Source organism: Cannabis sativa, chromosome 1 (assembly GCF_029168945.1).
Source record: "Cannabis sativa cultivar Pink pepper isolate KNU-18-1 chromosome 1, ASM2916894v1, whole genome shotgun sequence".
NCBI lineage: Eukaryota > Viridiplantae > Streptophyta > Magnoliopsida > Rosales > Cannabaceae > Cannabis > Cannabis sativa.
In genome coordinates this window covers 30,954,577-30,981,478 of record NC_083601.1, presented here as the reverse complement: position 1 = coordinate 30,981,478, position 26,902 = coordinate 30,954,577, and the positions used below count along the sequence as shown (strand labels likewise).

The window sequence follows — 26,902 nt, the reverse complement described above, 5'->3', positions numbered from 1 at the left end:
AATTATTTTTTTTTTCTAGTGTAACTCTATTTAGTTATAACCTATCAATTAAAATATAATTTACTTGATCCCAAGGATATTCTGTAATAGAAATTCTAATGTATGACATTCTTTATATCCATTTCAAAGAAAAGAAAAAAGATACCAAAGACTTCTTTATATAAGTAGTTTTCTTCATGTGTGGCTTAATGTGATGTTACAGTGAGCCACGTGCGAATAGAAAGAGACATATAACTAAAAAGGTAAAAGCACTTTTTAGAAAATCTAGCAGTTAAAGTGTTTAGTAAAATTTAAAAAAGAGCTTTTAAAAGAATTTAATTAAAAATTTCAATACTAATTTTAATTTTCACAAATTCTAAATCTCCCCATCAAAACAACACTCGTTGGTAGTAGTAGTAAATGGAACACTTTTGAAACAGAACAAATAGAAAGCTACAAAATAAAATTATGTATAAGATGTTCAATCTTCATAGACAATTAAATTACTTATGCATAGTTATCCACATTAGACTTTTCAAAATTCACCACCTTATGGTTAAAAACATGAAGCAACTGATCACAAACTTGTCTGGACGTGGGCCTTTCCTGGGGACTGGTTTTTGTGCACTGCATTGCTATTTCAAGTACCTGGAACACTGCATACTCTTCTCCTGGCAAGAGTGGTTTCAAAGCTGGGTCAATCAGGTCCTCACGGCAGCTACCTTCCATTGCCATTCGACTTTCCACCCATCTCACCATGTCCATTTCCACCCCGAAAGCTTCATCAGTAGGCATCTTTCCACTAACAAGCTCCATTAGAACAATTCCCATGCTGTAACAATCACTCTTCTCTGTCGCCTTCAACGAATATGCATACTCTGCCAACATAAAATGTCTAGTAAGAATCACATATAAAGTAGTGTAATATATAGGTATAAGATAACACTCTTTTAAGTACCCGGTGCAACGTAGCCAAATGAGCCAGCAAACCATGTGTTTGATTCTGTGTTTCCATCAAACTCAACGAGTGGCTTTGCAAGCCCGAAATCCCCCAGATGTGCCTCCATGTTCGAGTCCAGCAAGATATTGCTCGACTTAATGTCTCTGTGTATGATCATTGGGACACAATCATGGTGAAGATATTCCACTCCTTGAGCTAATCCCACAGCAATCTTTAATCTATTTTCCCAATCAAGACTCCTCTTCTTCTTGGTAGTTAAAGGCTGTTTGTGAAGCCAATCCCAAACGCTTCCATTCTCCATGTACTCGTATATCAGCATATTAGCACCAGCTCCTCTATTGCTACAATATCCCACTAACTTTACCAGATGCCTGTGTCTTATCCTCCCTAGCGTCTTCACCTCCCTCGTGAAGCTTTTGTTAGCTAGGAGATCGTCTTTGGATGAAATCTTCTTGACTGCTACAGTTTCTCCATTGGACAATTCTGCTTTGAAGATTACTCCTGACCCTCCTGAGCCAATTATAAACTCACTGCTCAGATTGTGTGTAGCTTCCATGATGTCTTCCCATTTCAAATCTCGCTTTGCTGAACCATTTGGAAAGAGAAGCCTCCGCTGAGTGGCAGAAGAACTTGATGAGTATATGTAGTTTACATCACTGGCTCTGCCATAAGACTCTTTCCTGTGTCTGAAAAACTTAGCTGCCACTAATAACAGCAGAGCAATTGCAGTTAATGTACACACTGCAGAAATTACCACAACTAATACTGGGCTTAGGCCAGCTTTCTGATTTTTAGAGACAGTGCATTTGTCTAGAGGGTCTCCACAAAGCTGAAAATTTCCCTGGAATGCTTCAATAGGCCAGTGTGAAAATTGTTTCCCTAACTTCCCTTGTAGAATGTTGTTTGAGAGGTTGAGCTTTACCAGGCTGCTCATCTCACCAACTTGGGGAGGGACTTCTCCAACAAGTTGATTACTCGAAAGATCAAGGGCTTCAAGTTTTGTAAGCGACCCAATAGCAGGTGGGATTTCACCACTCAGATTGTTGCGGCTGAGGTCCAGAACGCTCTGAAGATTCTGCAGTTGTCCAATCTCCACAGGTATTGCTCCATTGAAGCTGTTCTCAGAAAGCTTGAGCTCATAAAGCTTGGCCAACTTTCCTATAGTTGGAGGAATCTGTCCCGAGAAATGGTTATGTTGAAGGTTGAGGACATTAAGTGAAACCAAATTACCAATATCTTCGGGCACAGTTCCATTAAGAGAATTTCCATCAAGAGAAAGTACAAGGAGCTTTGAACAATTGAAAAGTTGTCGAGGAATCGAACCCGAGAACATATTAGATGACAGCCTCAACTCTCCCAGCTCAACTAATCTTCCAAGCCAGGCTGGTAGCATACCGGAGAGAAGGTTATTGTTTAAAACAACATGGGCAAGTTTGTTACAACGTGAGAGCTCACCTGGTATGGAACCAGTGAGTGAATTGCCAGAGAGGTCTAACAATGACAGTTGATGGATTTTCCCCAATGTCCCTGGGATATTACCAGTAAACTGATTGCTTCCTAATCTCAACCTCTCAAGTAGAGGAGAATTCCCCAGCTGAGGAGGAATCTCATGATCAAATTTATTGTCAGTTACATCAAACGAGAGAAAAGAATGAGAAGTACACAAGGCAGCAATACTACCATTGAATCTGTTTCTAGAGAGATTCACTCTTGTCAAATTTGATAGTCTAGCTAGCGAATCAGGAAGATTACCTTCAAGGGAATTGTTATACAACATAAGCTGCTCCAAAGCAAAAAGAGAACCGAAAGTGGCAGGAATGCCACCAGAGAGATGATTATCCGCTAAATCAAGGATAGTCATTTTCTGACAGTTTCCCAAAGTTGCTGGAAGTCCCCCCACCAGCCCATTTTGCCTCAAATGAAGCAAGTTCAAATCTTTAAGCCTTCCAATAGTGATGGGAATCTCCCCAGTGAATTGGTTTCCGAAAAAGTCAACCATTTGTAGACTTGAACAGCTTCCAATCTCCATGGGAATTTCCCCAGATAGCTGATTCTCATACAGATAAAAAGTTTCGAGCTTTCCCAACTTTCCAATCTCTTTAGGCAGAGTGCCCTGTAAATTGTTGTGGTACAGCGTGAGAGTCACGAGATTGGTGAGGTTCCCAATGAAGGGAGATATCGAACCGGTTAAGGTGTTGTTGTTGAGCAAGAGATCAGTCAATCCCGCTAAACCGTAAATTTCGACCGGAATAGACCCATTAAGCGTGTTGTTGGATAAGTCGAGCTGAGTAAGCGAGGTACATTTACTCAGCTCCACCGGAATCTCACCGTGAATTTGAGTCTCTGACAAGAAAAGATGCTCCAAACTGGTGGCGTTGGAGCATATTTTTCTTGGGATTATGCCTGACAGATTGTTGTTTGATAGAACCAAGAACCCCAGTTGGCCCATGTTGCCAAACTCCCCTAGAATACCGCCCGTGAGCTTGTTGTGTGATAAATCAAGATTATAAAGATTGCTCAGTTGAGTAAAAGACTTGGGGATTGGACCTTCGAGCTGGTTCCCAGCGAGGTTCAAGTAGACCAGTTGACTCAATTCTCCGAGTTCACTTGGTAGCTTGCCGGAGAGGCTGTTGTTGATGAGGTTGAGGTTTTGGAGATTTTGGAGATGACCCAACTCTACAGGGATCGATCCATTGATGTCATTGTTAGCCGCCGTGAATATTTCGAGACTGGAACAGTTGCCTAACTCGGCTGGAATCGGACCGTACAGCTGGTTTTCTTGTAAGATAAGATTTTGGAGTCTACTAAGTCGCCCCAGTTCCGGCGGTATTGGACCGGTGAGACTGCACGAAGCCAAACCCAGAGCTTCCAAGTTGAGAAGGTTCCCAAACGATGCCGGAATGGGGCCGGTGAGTCCAACATTGTCGCCTATTCGCATGACTCGGAGGGTGGTAAGGGAGCCAAGCTGAGTGGGGATGGGCCCACTGAGTTGGTTAGTAAAGAGAAGCAAAGATTCCAACCGAGTAAGGTTCGAAAGGGTGGGTGGGATGGGCCCAGTGAGGTGGTTAGAAGAAAGATCAAGCTGAACCAGGTCTCCTAAACGACCCACTGAAGGAGATATCAACCCCCCAAGTGAGGAGTCGGATAGGTTGAGCCCCATAACTCGAACTGACCCATCAACTCGGCCACACGAAACTCCTCTCCACTTACAGAAGTTGGTATTGTTATGACTCCAACCATGCAAAACTTTTTCTGGGTCATCCACAATAGCTTTCTTTATCTCCAAAAGAGTCCTCAAGGTGGAGCTGTTTCGATCAATTTTTTCTTTGCCTCGTACCAATACAGTAAACCCAGATGAGATAACTAAGAAAACCACAAAAAACAGAGACTTATTACAACTCATATCTACTTTCACTCTTTGTTGTCTCTTCACAATGATAAATTAAAACGTAAGCTCACTCACTCATAATACTGTCGTTTATAGTGTATAGTACAACTTCATGAAGTGAGCTAAGCTACCATTACATGCAGCGTGTCAAAGATGAGATGGTAGCTATGGGCGGTGGCATTAGCTGTACTTGATCTTGGATTGCGATAATCTTGAATGAATTAAGAGAGCCTGGGTGATTCTTCTTTATTATTGGAAACAGGTGAGAACAGCAGGATAAGAAACTTGAATGAGACCACAAAGTTTGTCAGCCATTAATGACAATCTTTTAGGTATAGCTACCTATTTTCTACTACTGCTATTCAGAAGGAGTCGTATTGGAAAAATGAAATACGTGTATATATTTATATGCATATTATTATAATATAATGTGTGAACGTCAAACTTGGTCAGAGAATCATTTAAAGAGAAGAAAAACAATGCATAGAAGAAAAGTCATCACTTACTTGACTATATATGTAATGCAAATGTGAAGATAATAGTTAAAAGATATGGGTTACATTATACATAGAGAGGGAGATATGCAGTGGTTGAGGTGGGTTTGCCATTAGTGTATTAGCTCCAAAGTGAAATAGTCGCTACTCAAGAAAGCGAGCGGTTGAGTTTCCTTTCAAATTTTTAAATATATTTTTTTTTTCATTTGATTAATAATAAAGAGAATTTTGAGCATTGTTTTGAATAATTGCAAAGTCAACAGACTAACCCCAAAACCCTTCTCATACCTCACGTAAGCAAACAAAACCTTCCAAACTCAAACTTACCCTCCTTTTCACTAATTAAGTACATCTCTATCTTTTTCCCAATAAAAGAGTACATGTCTATCTCTTTCTCTCTCTTAATGCTTTTGTTCGATTATTAAATGAAACAATATGCTTAATGGGATGAGACTACCAAATCCTACTGTCCTTTTGTGATCTCCTTTTATTTGTTTGGTTAAGTAATCACAAGTGCCAAATTAGTTGCCAAATGTGACAGCTTTATATTAATACTAGGCGGATGATATTTTATATGTTATAATTTATAGAGTTAATTGGAGTAAACATATCAGAGTTAATAAAATTGTAATTTTATTTTTTTAATATAAGTAATTGTATTTTAATTATGTTTTTTTAAATAAAAATAATTGACCTTAATGTTATAATAGTTTTTTTTTTTTTTTTAAATAGTGTCCAAAATAGAATTTTAAGAAATATAGAATTTAAATTGATAATTCGTTGAAACATAATATCTAAAATAGTATAAATCTTATTTTTTTAATAGTTATATATGTGTGGCATTTTTTTCTCTCAAAAAAGTATATTAGTAAATAATTTTTTAAAAATTCTTAAATTTTTATAAAAGTATATGATATAGCTATTTTAATATAATATAATATTTTTTTTTTAAATAAATAAATAGAGTATTAACAACTGTGAAAAAAAAATGAGAAAGGCAAATTAAAAATAATAAAAAGAAATTGGCAACAATAAAAGTAGTTATATTAAAAATAAAAGAAAGTGAGATAAGAAAAAAAAAATAAAAATATTGAGTGACAAAAAAAAAATGATAAAGCCATATTAAAAATAATAACAATAGCAAAGATTTTTTAAAAAATTCTTAAATTTTTATAAAAATATGTGATAATAGTTTTTTTTTTTTTTTTTGAAATTGAATATATGATAATAGTTATAATTATATAATATAGGAATTTTTTATTTTTACATTTCAAAATATATATATTTTTTGTATTTTTATGAAAATTCACTTAGCAACTAACAAAACAATCTGAATCGTAACCAAAATCCACATATAAACTTACATAAAAACTACCGAAGCAATTAAAGAACAACTCAAACTTTAAATTTTTTTAAAAATAATATACAGAATAATTCTCCTATAGAATATTAACAAATTTGAAAAGAATATGAGAAAGGAATATTAAAAATAATAATAAAAAAACTAACAACAATAAAAGTAAAGTATATTAAAATTTTGAAAAAAAGTGACAATAATAAGAAAAAGTTAAAAAAAATATTGAGTGACAGAAAAAAATGACAAAGACATATTAAAATTAACAATAAAAAAATTGATAAGAATACATTAGTTTGGACAAAGGCATGTTGAAAATAATAATAAAAAAATTAACAACAATAAAGTAGTTGGGGAAAAATCAGCGTATGAAAATAAATAAAAATGACAATAATAAATTAAAAAAGAAAACATTTAAAAATATTAAGTTATCTATAACATAATGAACAAAATAATAAAATAATTACAAAATGACAAAATAATTTGACTAAACTGAAAAAACCCACATCCACATTTAACTTCACCAAACCAAAAAAAATCATCACCCATCTTTATATATATGTTATATAGATTATAGATAGATATATAGATTATAAATTATTGATATAGATTATAGATAGACTATGGATACATAGTAAGAAAAGAAAAAAAAACGAGGTCAAATAATAATTCTAGTCTTCCAGCTCAATGATCTTCACCACAGATGCATCACCAATTTTCTGACAAACAACGACTCGATCATGAGACTTTATAAGACCAGAGGCCTTTCCATGATCCAAGGCAACTTTTAAAATAGACTCGTTTGTTGCACTAGTAGATTCAGCCTGCAAATACAACCATGCTTAAACTTAGTTACGCCAAGAAATTAAGTTAAAGGCCCAGGAAGTGAGAGAAGAGTGTACACAAACACTGAATAGTCTCTCTTCTAGCCTTGCAAAAGCTAAAACTAAGCAAGATTGAAATGCTGCATATATTAATTAAGGTACGAAGAATTTGCCAATGTGGTCATATCGTGGTAGTAATGGTATCTGACTAATTGCTTTTGCTTTCAACAAATACGTTAAATGTTCTCAAAACACATTTTTATAACGAAATAAAAACAAAGCATGCCAGTCTTCTGACGTAAACTAGAAGTTACACTGTTGTAGATTAAACTTTAAAACTTCATAAACTTTCTGAATTAATTATTTTTTTAAAAAGAAGTACGAAAAATTATGAAGCTGAATCATCTCAATTAATGGAATAAATCTTACAGGATGTCGAGGATCTGCAAGCATGGGAAAAATGCCTCGGATAATTTGTGATTGCCTTACCTGTCACAAAATTAGGAAATAGATGTAAATTTACTACAAATATATGTAAAGAGCCAGCAAAAAGTATTTCTCTAAGGTGGCGTTTGGTTGGAGGTAATGAAATGGAATGGAATGGAAAGGAAACAATTTTCATTCCATTCCTTTGTTTGGTTGCATTTTAAAATATTGGAATGACATTCCAATGGAATGCTCTTTCCACCATTTTGGTGGAATGGCTATTCCATTTTAAAAAGGAATGAATGACCATTCCAATGTAACAAAAAAAAAATTAATTATTTTTTTATCAATTTTTTTATGCATTTTAAATTTTATTCCATTCCATTCCTATTACTATTCCCATTCCCATTCCTATTCCTATATTTTCATTCCTCCCAACCAAACGCAAGTGAGATTCTAGAAAGAGGCCAACTTAATCTATCTCCCCCAGAGCAAGGATAACCAAACATTGTAGCTATCTGCTTACTTTTGCAGGATTGTCTGACTAGTAACAAGTTTATCTAGTTGACAAAGGCATTTGCCTTGTGCATTATTACGAAAACCAGAGAACAATCATATGAACAATAAACCTCAAAAGCACCAGTGAAAGTCCAGCGGAGTTGATTTGTCTGTAGCCTAGGGACAACTACAGACATTACGGGCATTGTTGGCCTATACTTTGCAATTAACCTACCAGAATACCAAAATGAAGGAAAACAGTCATAATAAATATCTACTCCATAATAAAAATAAGAAAAGATGAAGCATCAAAATTTAATTAATAAAATAAACAAATATAAATATAGAAAACCTTGCAGCTCTCCCAGTTGAAGTGAAGCAAATAATTACAGAAGCCTTTACTTTGATTGCTGCACGTACCTGCATTGCAAGAACAAAGAATTAATCCAACATCATGAAAATCAAATGAAGGAAAGTATATATTTCTGTTATCTGACTCTCCTTTAATATAGAACAAGAAAACAAAGATTAAGAAGACCGAGGTAGAAAAGTACTGCTGAGGATGCGATAGATTCCAAATGGGTCATAGGTTCGCCAACATATTTAACAGTCCTCTTGAAATATAGATCTTGATTGAAAACCTTCTCTGCCTGCATACAGCATTTAGTAAAATAAATCCACTTTAGAGTGTGACATACACATATAGTGCGCATGAGGAATAGTTTTGGTGGCTATAATCCGCTCTAGGTGTCCTAACTATTCAGATAATTTCTTTCTTTTTACAACAAAACATAACATATATAAAAGTGAAACTCAGTATTACATAGTTCAATTACCAAATTGGGAAGCCTTATCTCAAAGTTTTCCTTAAATAAATGCAAATGCATTATGTATACAAAACTTATAGATATAAATATACATCTTTGTGTGTGAATAAACAGAGTCTGAATGCTAAGAAAAGAGAAAAACAAGACAAAACTTGAGTTCTGACTAAAACAAGATTCTACCTCGGCGCAAATCTTTCCAACTATGGAGATAGTCTCTACAGGGTAGACACCCCTAAGAGTCTCAGCACCAAGAATTATTGCATCGGTCCCTAAACCAATAGTAAATTTACATGAGATTTGAGATTGCTAAGATATTCCACAGTATATTAGCAGCAAGAAGTAAATACACAAGTGACACTAGGAAAAAAAACAAGTTTTGGCACCACCAGCTAAAAGAAAAGTAACATCCCATTATTCAGCACAATCAAACTATGATATCATCATAACAAGAAAGAAAAACCTTTTTCAACGTTAGAAGACTAAGCATTACCATCCAATACTGCATTTGCAACATCTGTGGCTTCAGCACGTGTGGGCCTCAGATTTTCAGTCATACTGTCTACAACACGAGTCACCACAGCTGGCTTTCCAGCCATATTGCATTTGTAAACAGCAGCTTTTTGAAATAAAAATACCTACAATAATATCAAGAAAATTACTAGCACATCCAAGCCAGATTTTACCATAAAGATTCATTTTAAAAAGTAACCTCTCATATCAAGAAAACGCACATAGCAGAATATGTGAGTCACCTATCCCTGTTTACTGTAAATACCATATTAATCAAGATCAGGGCCACTTTCAGCCAAATTCTTGTCACCCCAGAATTATTTTTTGTAAAAACTTTGGAAGAAGAAATTCAGGGACAGCACTGAAATCAATTTCTTGAAGTACGAAACTGTCCCTGTCTTGACCAAAATTATTCATATTCACATCAAATAAGTGCTAAGTCACACATTTATATACACCATCATATATTTCATTCAGCCATGCTAGTAAATGTGCAGGTTTTGGCTGTATTTCTCACCAAATTCATGCACTCATCTATATTCAATATAATTTTCTCATCTGATCATATAGCCATGTACATACTGTATATCATAATTATTATTCAGAACATTAATTGAAGAGCATGATCAAATTCTTTTCATTTTGATACACTGATGCAAAAGCTGCAACAAAAAAGCTGACCTTTTCTGGTGGCAGATCTATCCCCAAATTTCCACGAGAGAGAATGATACCATCTGCTTCTTGTAGAATCTCATCAAAATGAGTTAATCCCTGGAAAGATAGAGAGAGAGGCATTTCATGTTAAGAATCACAATGTGATGAAAAGGAGAAGAGAATAATGGCAGACTAAAGATATTTATTTTATATAAACATCCTAATCCATGTAGATGTGAGTTGTACGTACTAATATGATATGAATTGAATATGGTTACAGAATTAAACTGCAAATTTAAAAAATGCAAATTTAAAAAACCCAAGTAACATCACTTTGGTGTATATTGAGTCTACTGTACAGGCAGTATCTAGCAGAAAGCAAATGACATAATCAATTATACATTTGTCAATATGGCTGACCTCTATATTCTCAATCTTCGCAAAAATTTGAGTTTGGTTGAGATCACCTAATTTAGAGATGAAATCACGAGCCTGCATAAGAGGGACAACAGAAAACTAATAAGAAAATTGAAATCTAAACGTGAAACTAACCTTAGATATAGAATGCAGCAGAGAAAATGAAGATGGGGAAATCCTTCAAATCATCTATTATGTATAAGAAGAGACACAAAACAAAGTAGAAGTAGCCCTCACATGACGAACATCTTCAGCATGCCGGGTATATGATAGCGAGAGGAAATCTATTTTATTTTTAACACCCCATGTGCTTATAACCTGAATGGCAGTCAGACAATAAATCCAGAAGTTCATAAACTCAAGTAATAGCAGGAAAAGTAATTTCTTTGAACACATAGAAAGTTTAGCATTTGCAGGTTCATGCCAACACCATCAAACTTACCTTCTTATCATTATCTGTGAGTGTAGGAAGATCAATACGAATTTGAGAAACATGCAAAGTATACAATGATCCAGCCAAGGTAGCAGAGTTCTTAATGATACAAACCACATCTTCACCGCTTATCTCACTTACCTGCATTGGATACGAGAAACTTGAGAAACTGGATGCGAGAATTCATTTTCTTCCCTTTCTAGGAAAATATTTTGAAAATAGGATAAAAAAAGAGTAATTTGCAAGGCCATTGGTTCAAGTTCTACAGAAGAAGAAGAAAAAGAACATATCAAATTTAGTAGTAAGCAGAACTTCAGAGTTCCTTGAAGTTCTCATCTTACACCCCACATAGATCTAAATACAAATATTTATCTGAAGCTAAGTAATAACATCTCTGTTTTGTAGGGAATTCCTGCATAAGGTTGTTTAAATAAGCTTACTTGGATTACAAAGTAATGCATAAGTCTAGTGACTGTTAAGATGAAACAAAAATATTTGATAAGTTAAGTTAATTTGTCATGCCTAAAGTAGTGTGTTGAGTTATATAACCGTCAACTAAATAATGAAATTTAGTTTTCAAGATTCCTTACCTCTAACCACACTGAAGTCGTTTCACTCCCCGTGAAAAGGTATTGACCAATAAAAATAGTGTCACCCTTCTTCACTGCCTGGAAAAAACATTTAAAATGTCAATAATGAGATGAGTTCAAACAAACATAAATTATAAGCTTACAAATAAGATTGTGCATTAGGAAAAGAAAACAACAGAAAAGGAAAAGCAATTAAAGGCAGATCATTTCTTAACATAATAGACAAATACGCATCAAAAGTATTGCAGAGTGACATGCAACAAATGCTTGATATTTGTCAAAAGCCAAATCATGTTAATCACTATACTTCGTGCAATGAAAAAGAAAAAGAGCCGTAACTCTGTGGATTTAACACGACTTATTAATGCTGCCAAAAAAAAAATGATAAGGCAAAAAACCAGAGAAGAAAAATGACAAGGAAATAGAAAATAACATAAATAAAACCTTTGCCAGTCCCCTAAAATTTATGGGTAAAAGATTTGAAGTGGCCTCTTTCTCTTGATCCGGTGTTAGGACAATCAAAGTATCAGCTTCAAGGGAGATGGGATGCTCAGCTTTATTAACTACCTGCAACTCGGGACCAACTGTGTCCAACAAAACCTGTAAAAAAATGAATTAAAAATTAATAATATAGAAAGAATTTTTTATTTAAAAAAAATGAGAGAGACGAGGGCCAAGTGTATATTTTGATAATATACTATTAAAAATAATATCTAATTAAGATTTTTTCCCCTTAAAAATTTCTCCGTTTAAAATTTTTGTCTAATTTTATTCAATTTTACTATTTTAATGATTGTTTATGTACTAAATCATTCAGACTTTAATATCTACCTCCCTCGAACTTTTATATATACTAAATTATGTCTCATAAATTTTACTTTTTTTACAAAAATCGGACAAAAGTCCTTAAATTCAACAATTTCAATACTTCATAGGCATTTTTTACGTTAAAAATTTAGGGGACCTGATTTGTAATATTTCAAAGGGTAAAAAAATTAGCCAAAAATAAAAACAAAAAACCTAATTAAGACCCACTGAGCAAAAAATAGAAGCACCCAAAAGTATTAATCATACAAAAACCGCTAATAGCAGGAAACTGAAAAAAGAAATTCAGAGTTTATTTACAGATCGCAAGGATGTAAGAATGAAAAAGGGCATACAGCACAGAGCTTATCGGTACTCTTGACTGCCTTCCTCAAATTGTCCAATGTCTCTTGATGGAAGTCAATATCACCCCATGAAAAATCGAACCTTGCCACTAAAAAAGGAAAAGAAAAACAGAAAGTAAAAAATTGTCAGTAAAAATTACTCAAATCTCAGATAGAAATATCTACCCACTATAACGTTAAATTTTTAAAAAGCTGATAAGGACAAATGAGAAAAAAAAAAAGTGATTAGTACCACACATTCCGGCATTCAGGCAATCAGAAATGATCTCGACAGAACGCGATTTCGGACCAAGTGTCCCAACAATCTTCGTCATCGAAGGATAAACAGTCTGCAGGGTTAATAATCCAGACCATATCAGATAAAAATCATGAGCTGCAACTCTTTTTCATGAATTGTAGCGAAAATATTCACTGACACTTCAAAATCAAGTAAGCTACACACTAAACTCAACTTGTCAAGTCAAACGCAAGACATTTCCAAATTTATGAGCCAATAATTGCTTCAATTCTCCCAAAATATATAAACACTGATACATATATACACGACAAAATCAAAGTGCCTGGTTGTTGTCGTGGACTTCACTAATTGACAATTGGATTTAACTTCAGTTCACAGAAAAAGAGAAACAGATCAACAATATTTTCTTAAAATTCAAAGCCTGACGAGAGCAAAATCAGTAGTAAATGAAAAGCAAACCAAAAATTCTAAATCCTCAACCAACTGCCTTGATCGGTCATTTTCCACGAAAAATCAACACAACAATTTCACAAAACAAAATTCAAACAAAGCGTCACATATTCCACACGTCACTCATTTTCTTTTTCAAATTCCCTCGCTCTTTTCCTCCCGCTTTTTCTCACAAATCAAACGCAGTAGCTGATCAAAACAAGTATAACCAAAGAGAAAGCAACAAAATCACTTACAGGCTTAGAAGGTTCCAAAATCGAAGCCATCCTTATAGGCTCCTCGAGAAGCAACTGATTCCCGTGCATTTTCGCTGCTTTTCAAATTAACACAAATCTGAGAATGAAAATCCGATCGGAGATAGCGTAAGAGGAAAGAGAAGAGAGAGAGAGAGAAGAGAGTATTGAGAAGTGAGAAAGAACCTTATTCTATAATGAATGATTTCTTTCGGTTATGTTGAAAGTATTGTAATTGGTTGAGTTGAAATGAGTACGTACGGAGGAGTGGTTTTATATAGACTTTGGATATATAGTGAGAATTGGAAGAAAGGCAGAAGAGTTGAGTTGAGTTGAGTTTGGCCACGCGTCGATCTGAGACCAACCCAATGTGCCTTTACCTTAGTCCGTGTGCTGAGTTGGTAGTAATGGCCATAGACAATAGATTTACATTACAATTTCTTCCTTTATTTTTCTCTTTTATTTTGAATATTAAAATTGAAATGGAACCTTCAAATGGTAATATATTCATCAAAGTCAATGCCTAAAATCTCAAATTTTGGTTTTTTTTTTCTTTTTGGATTTTTTTATGTTGATAAGTGTAGTCTTAAATCAATAAGATTTTCTTTTGTTTAATTTGTTTATTTATAGTAAATGTTCTTTAATGCTTTAATAGAGTAAAGGCTTTATAATTATTAGTGAGACAAGTGGGATAAGTCCAATTAAAGTAATCCTTAATTATCATTTATAAAAGGTAATATATTATACATAAAACTTGGGAGGATAAAAGGTGGATTTTTTTAAAGGAATTGTAAAAAATATATATTTATTCTTGATTTTTTTTTTTCATGCAAGTTGGCTATGTAATATATTTTTCTTTAACTGGTCTTATTTTTTTAAGTACAATGACTGAATATATTATTTTAATTTACATATAAGAAGCTTGTTTCAAAAAAAAGAAAATTACATATAAGAAGCTGAAGCTGAAGCTGAATTACATCTCATGGCAATGTATTTTGGCCTAGGAGTCAATTGCAAAAAGAGAAGTTTAAGCTTCTCCAATGCTATAATTTTACCAAAAATTTTTAACTTTCCAATTTTGTAGTTTAAAAGACTATTTTTAATTAATGGTATAAATTTTGTGTTAAATTTAGCTTACAAAATAGTTAATATTATATTTGATCCAAAATTTATAATTGTACTCAAATACATTAATGGTAAAATTAACTTTACTTTTTATAACAAAATGTAAAAACGTGAGAATATAACAAAACTATTAGTTACCTTAATGAGTGATAAAAAAAATAAATAAAAATGTATTATTTATTGTAGTATAAAATTTATTCTATATTTTTTTGAAACAAAATTTATTCTATATTAGTGAATGAGTGATTAGCGAATGTAAAACTTTATTTCATGCTTTGCGTAATGTTTCTTTTTATTTTGTAAAACGATCAGTAAATATAGTTGCTCACTCTTTGGCTAGAGCTGCTATATTCCACCCTGATCATTGTTTCAACTTGGACAATGTTCCTGTTGAGTTGTTGCCTTGTTTGGTAACTGAATTAATCGTTTAATAAAATGATGATTTTATTTTCAAAAAATAAAATATTCTATATTATATTTCGTATTAAATTTGATAAATTTTTAATATGTGTTATATTTAAACTAAATACACCACTATTAAAGTTCAATTGTATAAATATAAGCTAAAAAAATACTTATATACCATCTTTATAACAATTCTTTAAAAATGTTCTAATGTTGGCGAAAGAACCATAACTATGAACACTACTGGTTACTTTACTTACACTTACAGGTCTCCTTTATGCCAAGACCTTTAGGCAGGGGCGGACCCACATTGTAGCGAGGGGGGGCGACTGCCCCCCCTGAAAAAAAAAATCGAGAAAAAAATATATGTATTTTAATTAGTTACAACATATATTTGTATTAAAAGATGATATTTATAGACATAATAGTAATCTTGGTGTAATGGTTAAGGTATTTGGTAAATAGGTTAGAGGGTAAAGGTTCAAACCCTACTAACTACACTTTATATTTTCTTTTTAAATTTATTTACGCCCCCCTCACTTTAAATTCTGGGTCCGCCACTGCCTTTAGGTCTTTTATTTAATATCATCGATTTTCAAAAATAAAAAAGTAAATAAATTATATAAATTTTATAATTATATTTACTATTATAGTAGTTTTATTTGTCCATATACAAAGTTTCCAATATAATATTCATTTACTAATAACAAAACCTAAAAGTTGTGCATCCCTATTATATAAAATATAATAAAATAAACAGTCCCAAGTTATATACTTGTGACCAATATGGTGGTGCCACGTTGTTCAAGAAGGTGCTCCTTTCTTGTATGGTATGTATAAGGATTGCTTGTAAATTTTATAAAAATGGTAGGAGGCATTTTAAGGTGCAAAGATGCTATGTATAATTTAATACGGAGTTTTAAATATTTTAATTAAATAAATATTGAAAAATTTCGGTTATCATTAGTATTTTTTTTGCTGGATAACGCTACTATTAGTACGATTTTGAGAATATTGAGAATCATAGTGTTCCAACTCAAAACCAATTAAATGTTTGTTTTGAAAGAAATGCTTTTTTTATAAATGGCTCAATATTCTACCATTTATTCTATGTGGGATAATATTTATAATATTCTCCCTCAAGATTTGATTACCATTAGTATTTTTTTTTTGCTGGATAACACTAGCATTAGTATGATTTTAAGAATATTGAAAATTATAGTGTTCCAACTCAAAACCAATTGGTGATGAGTGGAGTAGCTCGTGTTTTTATAAATGGCTCAATATTCTACCATTTATTCTATGTGGGATAATATTTATAATATTCTCCCTCAAGATGGTAGATCACTTGCCCGCAAGGGATATGGCTCTGATACCGTATTGAGAATCATTGTGTTCTATCTCAAAACAAATTGATGATGAGTGAAGTAGCCCATATTCTTATAGATGGCTCAGTACTCTACCATTTATTTCATGTGGGACAATATCCACAATAGAGAAAGTGTCTTTCAAGAGAGTGATGTTAAGGGACATTTTCAGGTAAGGTGACACATTAAAGGTTTCAAGTGTGTGGAAATTGTATCCCGAACTAAGCCGTTGTGGCCTACAGGTTTTCAAGTTTCGGGTGTAGGTGGATTGGACGCAGGTTGGGACGGGTCTAGGTGGGTAGGGACGGGGTACAAATTTGGGTGGGCTATTATTCAAATTTTTCTTTTAAAAAAGCAATAAATAAAAAATGGGAGAGTACTTATAATATAAAAAGAAAATAAAAAAAAAAACTCTAATGGAATTTAAAATTTAGGACCCTCACTTTTATAAATATTTAAAAAAAAATATATTGAAAAAGAGTGGCATGAGACTCGAATACACACCATTGTATAATGTGTCATACATCCCACAAATCAAGCTATGAATATTTGTTGTTTATAATACACTTAATTTTGCTTAAATAAATGTCAAATGATGCCTTTTATTTTTTATTTTGGGCTCCCCAAAAGTGTAGGCCCTAAACACGAGCCAAATCCACTTATGCTTAGGGTCAACCCTGAAAAGAGAAAGAAAGAGGGAAAAAGGTAAGGAGACTTGGAGAGGATGTTTGTGTTGAGACCGTAAGATTATGTTTTTAGTTTTAGGAAATTGAAAAGAATGTATATATACATAAATATCTTTCCTTATTATTTTAATCAGGTACTGGACAGGTTTGAGTTACACCCGAACTCGAATACTTGTATTTTTCTACACTGGAACACGACTCGATATGTAACTGAGTTGCACCCGAACTCACCCAATAATTTTTAAAACCTAATCATTCAGGTTTTTCCAAGTTTGGCTCTGGCGGGTTTCTCAAAAGGGCAAGTTTTCAAGTACAAATGTGTCGTCCTACCATCAGGTGCTAAGTATCACAAAAGATAGCATATTAATATTGTTTGTGCTATTCATTATCCAGTGCTGTTAGAAAATCAATAAACTCAAGATGCAAAATTGTATATAATTTAGAACATAATAATAATTAGATAATAATTAGGTATACATGATTAATCTATAGTAATTACCTTGATTTGATAGTACAATGCTATTAATTAAGTTTTTCTCCTTATAACTCTAAATTAGAAGCAATTTAATTTATCTCGTTATCAAAAGTCTACAATTGTAATGAGACAATATGCATTATAACGCTAGGGAAAGGACTTAGCTACATAAACATAGTTAGACTAAGTTTGCTCATCAAATGCTTCAGTGAACTAGAAAAGCTCACTTATGTTTCAACTAAACATTACACACATAGATGTTAAACCCATTATCTATATATATCACTAACAATATGAATTAACACAACAAATAACTATTCAATCAACCCTAGTTTTAATAAAAAGATTATTTCACAAATATATATAATAACAAAAAAATTACAAAAATACGGTTATATAGAATTTTAAATATTTTTACGATTTTATTTACAAAAAATCTGATCTTTTAATATATTTTTTATGTTGTATTTTTGATAATTTATTGTTGATTTTTTATTATTTTTTATGTTAGTGTTATTTTTTTGTTATTTTTATATAATATTTTTGTTGTTTTCATATTATTTTTATATAGCATTGTAAAATATATATATATATATATATTTGAACATAAAAATACAAAAAAAATTATTAAAAAAGAAATTATACTTATCTATGGGATACTTTAAAGTCTCTAATACCAATACCAAACAAAATATTTAGATAACTAGAGGGTAGCTCAAATATTTAGATTGTAATATATAAACTCTTAATTTTTTATTTTTAAAAAAACAAAATATTTAGATAAAGGAAAGAGGGCCGTCACCCGTGGCTAGAATAAAACAAGTGCGATAACGCTAAAAACTTCGGGATACACCTCACTACTTCTCTTCTCTCATTCCAAAGAACCAAAATCGCTAAACGAAACAAGAAAGCCCAAACTAACCAAAACCAAAACCAATTCAATTCATTCATGCACATTTCTCGCTCTGTATTCTCCGCCTCTTTTCTTCTATCTATTAACTCACTCCCACCTCCCAATTCCCTCTTTCTCTCTCCACCTCAACAATGGCAGATAACACTCAAACTCAGACCAATGAAGTCAACCCAAACCAACCCGTAAACATTTTCTCACTATTTACCAAATTCATCCATCAATTCCCATTTTTCAAGCCAAAGCCCAACACAGAATCCGCTTCTGTTGCTGAAGTTGAACCAAGACAAGGAAGGGCTGCTGTTGATGGTGGAGAGAGTTCGAAGCCTGACATAGTGAGGTTCCCCAAGGCTCAGCTGGCGGTTCCTCCTCCTGTGGCTGTGGAGAATCATGAGACTGGAAAGACTTCGAATCCAGTCATCATCTGGCAGGTATTGTTATTATATTTCCTTTTTCTAGTCTAGTCTAGTCTAGTACGTACGTGTGTGTATATATGTATATATATATATATATATTCTGTTTGGCTGTTGATAAAATGGAGGAAAAACATTAAAGTGGACTATGTTTTGTTACATCTAGAATCAGTGGCAATCAATCATTGAATTGTTTATCATGTCCGGTTAAGTATAGTGAAAAAAGAGAATGAGAATCAAGAGCGAAATGAAAACTTGTCATGTGTAATGGGTGCATTACCGGTGCTTAAAATTTAGTTTACCCATGATTAGTATTATAATTTCATGAGATAATTTTAAAAGAGCTGGAAAACGATTTCATATTTGATACAGTTATAATCCCTATTCACCGACTGCCTTTTCAGCAAAATGTTTTGAGGGTCTCTTTGGAAATGTTCGTGTATGGTCCTAATGGTGTTTATTTAAATATTTAGTGTTTAATGCTGGGATCTGATTCTATGGATGGGAAGGTATCAGAAGTTAAAGAATTTATTTGAACAAATTTGATACATGCTTGCTTTTCCTCAAAAAGGAAATGAGAAGATTTTGTTTGGAAGCTTTACTAATGTGTGTTAAGCTAAAGTGGGTGGGTGTTTTTGCATCGTTGAAATGATTTTCGGTTGCTGAGTAGTTTAAGAAGGCTAATTAATATATATTAATCCTTTGAGTATCTATTTTGTTTTGTATAGTTAAATGACTCTGTCGATGGTTTTAAGGTTAGTAATGCTTTAGTGCTTAGCTACATCGGTCCTATTGTATGATGTAATGGTCTTTTGAATATCAGCATTGCTATTAGGCACATTAAAGTGCCCAACACTATACCGATGTTGCGTGTTGTAAGTGGTTAGCAGTCTTCCATATTTTTTATTTAATCAAAATGTGTGAGATCCAATAGTGAATTGCACCAATAACAATCTGCCACATTTTGTGATACTTGACATCTTAAGGTACCTCTTAGTCCTGGACATGCAACATGCTTGACTGACTGATAGTATAGTGTCTATTTTACTATAGTGACATGCATGTGCTATATTACCCTTATCAGGGTGCGAAATTCATGTCTGACTGTACGGCTGTAGTCTTACCTTTGCAATTTCAAAGGCATATAGGTAAATAGCCAGCCGAATAAGAAATGCCATTGGTGTAAGTTAGGCCCTATCTGAAATAATTTATTTTTGAAAGCGAACATTCTGTTGTTTGTTTTAACTTAGGTGTCATACCTTGTATCTGGGACTTAAACCATTTTGTGGGTGCCTCTTCTTTTGGTGATGTCTCTTTTCTGTCTCCTCAATCTAAATCTCTTTTACCCGGTGGGATTTCAGTAATCTGCCTCCTTCAGTCATTGAAATGTTTAGCTTACTTTGTTTGAAGCTTTTGTCTTTGCTTTTATGGAAATCTCATTCATTGTGTATCTTGTCTCTCTTCAGTGCAGTAATTAAGAGCTTTTAATTATGTATGTCTTCTCTCTTTTTTCTTTTCTTCCCTTCTTGAATTTCTTTTGACTTTTGTGGTTGAGAATTTTAGAAGCCTCATTTAATCAATCAGAAAACTCGTGCAAGTTTTCTTTATTATTTATAACGCCCCCAAACTCAACAAACAAATAAGCAAAAATCAGATAAGACAAAAAAAAAAGGTTTCATACATATTTCTCCTTTTGATAATTTAGGTTGGGAAACTAATAATGATGACTGAAAGAAATAGCATGTAGGATTTGCTGTAGCTTTGAAGGTGTCTCAGTGCATTCAAGGGAATTGAAATCTTTGGTTGCAACAATTACACTGTTTTGGTTGGTTCAATCACCCTATTAATTGATTTTTTTTCTTATCAGTACGAGAGCCTTCTTTAATTACTTAGGGAAAGGCATCTTTCAGAACTTAATTACAGTAACAACAACGTAATTTTTCTTTCTTCTCAATATAAATGGTTTTTAGCTAGCTTAACGGTCTAGAGTCTAGAAAGTCTTATTTACTTGTTCTGCTTCTCAACCAGTAGTTGAAGGCATTGCCTTAGTTACTATCTTATGTTTCTTTTTGTTATTACCCCGGATATATACATTTTAAAATCGCACAACATGGAGATAGTATATTCCCACTGACATATTTACAGTTCTTAATTGAAAGGGCTATTGAGCTAGGTAGTGAACAATACATATACTGCCTATTTATCGTTAAGCAAGATGATTGTAGGACTATTTATTTTTGGTTCTTGAATGAATAACCACATCCACATATATACACATTCAGTGTAGGGTCATATAAGTTTGGTTATGAGATCACTGAAATTTTATGTGTAATTGTAAAATAACATTGTATGTTCTCAGGTTTATGCACTTGGAGGTTTTCTTGTTTTGAAATGGGTTTTGGCAAGGTGGAAGGAAAGGAAGGGCCAGAAGGATGATTCTTCTGATGAAGATCAACCACCAGCTGAATAGGTAACTCGGTTTGACTTGTAATATACCTCAAACATCGGAATATTGTAGACAAAATCTTCTCTCGAGCTTTTTTTTGGCTGGTGGTTTGAAGTTTTACATTTTCTTTTTCATAACCTACTTTTCACCTTTGGTAACAAAAATTATTTCATGTATGTTTTCTTAGCAACATAGGTCTGTAGACTTGAGTTTCAACTCCAGCTTAATATATAGTAAGTTTTTATCACATAAAATGTGCTCCGAATAAAGCGAAACCCTCATAAACAAGAATCTAATTCACCGTGAAAAGCAAGTGAACAACATGTTCAAGGTTGATGATACTCAGCACTATATTTTTAATTATAATAAGCAATGTTCAGTTTTAAATTCATAACACAAGTGTATTTGTGTTGGACGGCACGGCATATATAATAATTATTAATGTGGCAACACAATTGGATCTACAATGTGGGAAGAATGTGTGTGGAAACATGGCAAAAAGAAGCTATTTTTGAACTCTTTTGGAATGAACATTGCTAGGGGCAACCTATAATGCTAAACACCCTTGACGTGGACTTACCCAATTTCCAATGAAAAAGCTATAAGAGCATCTCCAAAGATAACATCAAATTTGATGTTACACTATTACCAAATTTAGTGTTAAAAATTATTTTCTCTCCAACCATAACACCAAAAATTACACTAAAAAATATTTTTTATTATTATATTATTTTTTAATAAAATTAATAAAATTAATATTATATCAATTGTTATATTTAAATAATAATTAGTGCATCACTTTTAAATTGAAAATTTAATTTTATTAATATAAAATTAATTTATGGTATTCACATTTAAATTTACACACAATAAATTAAAATATACTTTTATAATGTACCCTTCTAAATAAAGAAGTCAAACATATAACATACAGTTTGAATCTTTTTTTCGGCATGTTAAATTTTTTCGAATTTTTCAATAACATACTGGATGTCTTAAATAATTATAATGTACATGATCATAAAAAAAAATAAACTAAAAAAAATTTCGGATCCAAAACAAGTAAGAGTATATCAATGCACTACTTTAAAAAAATGTATTGTAATTTTATAAATATAAATAATAATATATATAATTATTAAATATATAAAAAAAATGAAAAAAAAAATGCAGTGTGCTACAGTGCACTGCATATATACCGTGCACTGTAGCACAAACGGCAATATGCAGCCGTAGATGCCGTGTCCTTGGAGAAAATCTCACACTAAATATAGTGTTTTGATGGCTCCTTGGAGAAGCCCTAAGAACTGATGTTTAACCTAGTTGCCTGGAAACAACAATAAAAAGCTCGATTATGAGCCAAATTTAGGTGCAACCTAAGGCCTATTATCATTATTTTTTGGAAAATTTGTGGCAAAAGTCTTCAAAAAGTTCAGTTTGATACAGATAAGTCCCCAACTTCAAAAAATAGCGGTGATAGTCCTCAAGCTCATAATTTTTATTTGTCTGTAAGTCCTAATGTTAATTGCTCCGTTTATTTTTTTAAAATTGCCACGTGTCAAAATATTTTTGGTCCAAATTATTATTTTAATTTTAAAAAATAAAAATAAATTAATTAATTAAAATAATTTTCTTTTTCTTTTTCATTCTTTTCTTCTTCTTCGTCTTCTTCTTCTCACTGCCAGAAGCCATCGACCCCCAACCCCAAACCACCACCACCACCACGCATAGCCACGACCCAAACTTGGGTTGCAATCACAACCCAAATACCCTCAAACAAAAAAAAAAAGTCAAGCTCGAAATACTCAAATACCCAAACTTGGTTGTTTTCTTGGCCCCAAATTCTCGACAGGATTTCAGAGGACCCAAGCTTCATTTGATGATTTGTTTACTGGTGCCCCTCCAACCCTAGCGAACACTCTTCCCAGTTGAGATCGTTGAGGTCGGTGGTAACATTGTCCAGTGTAATGGTTACCATCGGTGAGGAACTGATGTCGTTGAGAGTAGAGTGAGGTGGACTAACTAAAGTGAGTGTGCTCGCTGCATCTAATAGGACCGTCTGTGAGGAATTAGAAACCCAAAACCAAGTCATGGGAGGCACCGTTTCTCCTTTTACTGGTTCTGGTCGTGAAGCCGTCGCTCCAGGTGAGGCTGTTGGGGCTGTGATTCTGGAACCGTTTCAACTGCTGGTGTTGGCGGCAACTGCGGAGTGGTTAGAATTAGGGTTAGGGTTGTGGTTAGAATTAGGGTTAGGGTTTGGTTGCATCTATAGCAGTGAGAAAAAGAAGAAGAAGACGAAGAAGAGGAAAAGAAAGAAAAAGAAAAAGAAAAAGAAAATTATTTTTAATTAATTTATTTATTTATTTTTATTTTTTAAAATTAAACTAATAATTTGGACCAATAATATTTTGACACGTGGCAATTTTAAAAAATAAACGGAGCAGTTAACATTAAGACTAACGGACAAATAAAAATCATGAGCTTGAGGACTATCACTGCTATTTTTCGAGGTTGGGGACTTATCTGTATCAAACTGAACTTTTTGAGGACTTTTGCCGCAAATTTCCCTTATTTTCTTTAAATTGGGAGCTAATGCCTCAATTTCCATTTTTTTTTCTTAAAAAAAATAATAATAAAAAATTAGGGCATCAACAATTTTTTAGGCCAAAGGCATCAACACTAAGGTGACCTTTTGGTTGGAGATTATGAAATGGAAATGAATTCATTTTTATTTCATTATTTGTTTGAAATTTCAAAATATTTTTTTTTTATTATTTTTGTAGAATGACTATTCCGTTTTGAATTATTTTTAAAAAAAATTTTAATGTAAGAAAAGAAAAGAAAAATAATTATTTTTTATATTATTTTTATGCATTTTAAATTTTATTATATTCCTATGTTTATGTTTTTATTATCTCAACCAATACCTAAATTTGGTGTTGCACTAATACTAAATAAATATGGTGTTATAGTCTCTTTCATTCCAATCACAATGTATAAAATAATATTTAAATAGTTTATTTTGCACGCGTATAAAATTAAAAAGGCCCGCATATAACAAATTATTTGAATCTTATTTTCAGCGTTATAATTTTTTTTGCATTTTTCACAATTTTATAGAAGTTCTTGAATAACTGAGTGTAATAAACTATTTGAATCTTATTTTCAGTATTTTAAAATTTTATGTATTTCTCACAATTTTACAAAAGTTCTTAAATAACTGCAACATAAATAATCATGAAATAAAATTGACTAAATTTCTTTCCTAGTGAAACAAATTTGCATCCCTTGGTGCACAGTATTGTTTTCTTATGTATAGATATATATAGGGATATGATTTTGTCCCATGATGTACTTTCACGGAATGGTACATTAGATGGATCTTCGGGTACATTAAATAAGTGTCAGGGTACGTTTCTACTTTTTAACCCTAATACCCCTAGATCAATCTCAACCGTCAGATCAAATAACTCCCTCATCTGACGGTTGCCGTACATCACGGATTACATTCCGTGAAAGTACAATAACGGGACAAAATCATATATAAATATTATTAGATATAATATAATAATAATATAAAAAAGGAAAATTTGACATTTTATGCTTGAAAATGACTAATGGTGTTTAACTATACCACCCTCCTAAAAATTTTGTAACTATCCTAATCTTTCATTGGTGACCCCAAAATACCCCTCTCCTCTAACCCAAAAAATTTTGCCTCCTTCTCCCTCTCTCCACGCACTCTCTCTCTATCACTGCCGCCGACTCCGCCGAGTGCCACCCTAAACGCTCCCTGTCCCGACCGACTGCCACCTCCACCATTTTCACCCTCAACGTCCACCTCACTCAACAAAGCAATGGGTAAGTGTTTTTCTTAGTAAATAGTGTAGTTTTTTGTTGAATTGCATGGATCTGAACGTTGTTAGTTGTAATTTGTGACTTTTGTGTCATTGAAATGGAGGTAGAGTTTGTTGCTATCAGTCTGTGTTTTTCTGGGTTTTTTTTGTTTTTTGCGATTTTATGCGACAATATGCGATGTTTTGTGGGGTGTCATGAGAAATCTGAGGTTAGGGATGACATGATTAATTTTGGCGACTTTGAACGATTATTGTACGATTTTCTGTGCGATATTGATGTTTGGCGATTTGTGTGCGACATGTTGTGCATCGTTATGCGATTTTGTTGACTATGTGATATTGTGCGACTTTATGCGATTTGTTTCCTTTGTTGTGCGATTATTGTGCGGCATTATAACTGGTTTATATTATGTTAGCTTAAGGCGATATTGTGCGACATTAGTAGAAGCATGTGCGATTTAGTGTGCGATATAGTATGCTGATTTTTAAATGTAAGTTTGTTTGTATTTCTTTGGGACAGATTCATCTGTATTTGTGCCTGTACTGTATGATGGCGTTTGGACTTTGGAGGGTTTCAACTGGGTATTTGATTCCTCAAAAAGTAAGACATTGATATTGGACATTGACTGTACACTGAAAAAGTTGCGTGAAGTTTTGCATGAGGAGTTGGAGGTGGACCCCTTGGTGTATGAATTGAAGTTAGAATTTCTTTACATGTACATAAAATGCACTAAGTTTCCACCTGAGGTTTTAGTGAAAGATAGTCAACTACGAGTGTTCTTGAGCATGAAGGAAAAAATCAGTGTGGACAACTTAGTTGCAACTATTTGTGACTAAGGTGAAGAAGAATGTGAATTTGGAGTAGACTCCCCGAAATGTAACCCCTAGAAGTGTTGTTGGGACCTTTGTCCCAGAAACTGATTTGGGAGTTGGTTTGGACGAGCAAGTTGGCACTAATGTAGATGATGAGAGAGTGGGTATCGAATTTGATCATTCAGATGAGTTCGATGCTCCTTTTTACGACAATGATCCTGTGGTTGATTTGGGTGTGGAAGATGATGTGGCTACAGATGTACCTCCCCTGAGGATGGAACTAACTCCAAGCAACCAAGTAGAGCGACAAAGAAGAACCCCCGTAGTGAGAATCGCCAAACACCAAGAACTAGTAGCAGTCGGCCAGGTCCTTCTGATAGTGCTCCTGTATTTGAATTTGAAGTTTCTACTAAATTCAAACCTCTTGTGTGGACAAGGGAAGACATAGAGGAAAATAATGTGTATACAACATCTCTTAGTTGTACGCCTTCAGGGGAGATATATCTTGGCAAGTTGTACAAAAACAAGGAAGAATTGAAGAATGTAGTGGGAAGGTATGCACTGAAAAATAATTTTGAGTGGATGGTAAGTAAGTCTGGCACTGATGTGTTTTACGTTACTTGTAAGGATGAAAATTGTAAATGGAGATTAAGGGGGAAGAAGAAGGCACTTTGTGACATGTTTGAGGTTACTGTGTGTCACAACGAACACACATGTAACTCGGATTCTAGACATTCTGATCACCGGCAAGGAGCACCGTGGGTTATTGGTCACATTATTAAGAACAAGTACACATCAGATGGATCTAACTACAAGGCAAAAGACATACAGAGGGATATGTTTGATGAATATGGCATCAAGATGAGCTATGAGAAAGCTTGGAGATGTAGAGAGAAGACAGTTATGTACAAGAGAGGTAGTCCAGCAGAATCTTAAACGAAGTTATATGGTTACTTCTAC

At 33.3% G+C, this 26,902-nt stretch overlaps 3 protein-coding genes across 5 annotated transcripts; 1 reads left to right on the top strand and 2 right to left on the bottom strand.

Annotated features, from left to right (window-relative positions):
• Window positions 1-390: 390 nt before the first annotated feature.
• Window positions 391-5,463, bottom strand: LOC115706097 (LRR receptor-like serine/threonine-protein kinase GSO1). The gene is made up of 2 exons (XM_030633620.2): window positions 938-5,463; window positions 391-857 (listed from the first exon to the last, which is right to left on the bottom strand). Exons 1-2 carry the CDS (start codon window positions 4,341-4,343, stop codon window positions 487-489), a joined length of 3,777 nt encoding a protein of 1,258 aa, XP_030489480.2. The 5' UTR covers window positions 4,344-5,463; the 3' UTR covers window positions 391-486.
• A 1,111-nt stretch (window positions 5,464-6,574) lies between these two features.
• LOC115706460 (pyruvate kinase 1, cytosolic) lies at window positions 6,575-13,789 on the bottom strand. 3 transcript variants are annotated; one of them, XM_030634114.2, is made up of 17 exons: window positions 13,632-13,789; window positions 13,449-13,522; window positions 12,757-12,853; window positions 12,516-12,613; window positions 11,800-11,955; window positions 11,356-11,433; window positions 10,775-10,906; window positions 10,570-10,650; window positions 10,336-10,407; window positions 9,943-10,032; window positions 9,242-9,386; window positions 8,932-9,020; window positions 8,479-8,574; window positions 8,277-8,344; window positions 8,056-8,155; window positions 7,430-7,489; window positions 6,575-7,000 (listed from the first exon to the last, which is right to left on the bottom strand). In XM_030634114.2, the coding sequence occupies exons 2-17, from the start codon at window positions 13,515-13,517 to the stop codon at window positions 6,848-6,850; spliced, it is 1,584 nt and encodes a 527-aa protein (XP_030489974.1). In that variant the 5' UTR covers window positions 13,518-13,522; window positions 13,632-13,789; the 3' UTR covers window positions 6,575-6,847. The 3 variants fall into 3 exon arrangements, with proteins under 3 accessions (XP_030489974.1, XP_030489975.1, XP_060964055.1); XM_030634115.2 differs by having other exon boundaries at window positions 13,449-13,545; window positions 13,632-13,768; XM_061108072.1 differs by lacking the exons at window positions 12,757-12,853; window positions 13,449-13,522; window positions 13,632-13,789 and having other exon boundaries at window positions 12,481-12,614.
• Window positions 13,790-18,312: 4,523 nt separating this feature from the next.
• LOC115706858 (uncharacterized) lies at window positions 18,313-21,526 on the top strand. The gene is made up of 2 exons (XM_030634617.2): window positions 18,313-18,844; window positions 21,186-21,526. Exons 1-2 carry the CDS (start codon window positions 18,548-18,550, stop codon window positions 21,294-21,296), a joined length of 408 nt encoding a protein of 135 aa, XP_030490477.2. The 5' UTR covers window positions 18,313-18,547; the 3' UTR covers window positions 21,297-21,526.
• Window positions 21,527-26,902: the final 5,376 nt, after the last annotated feature.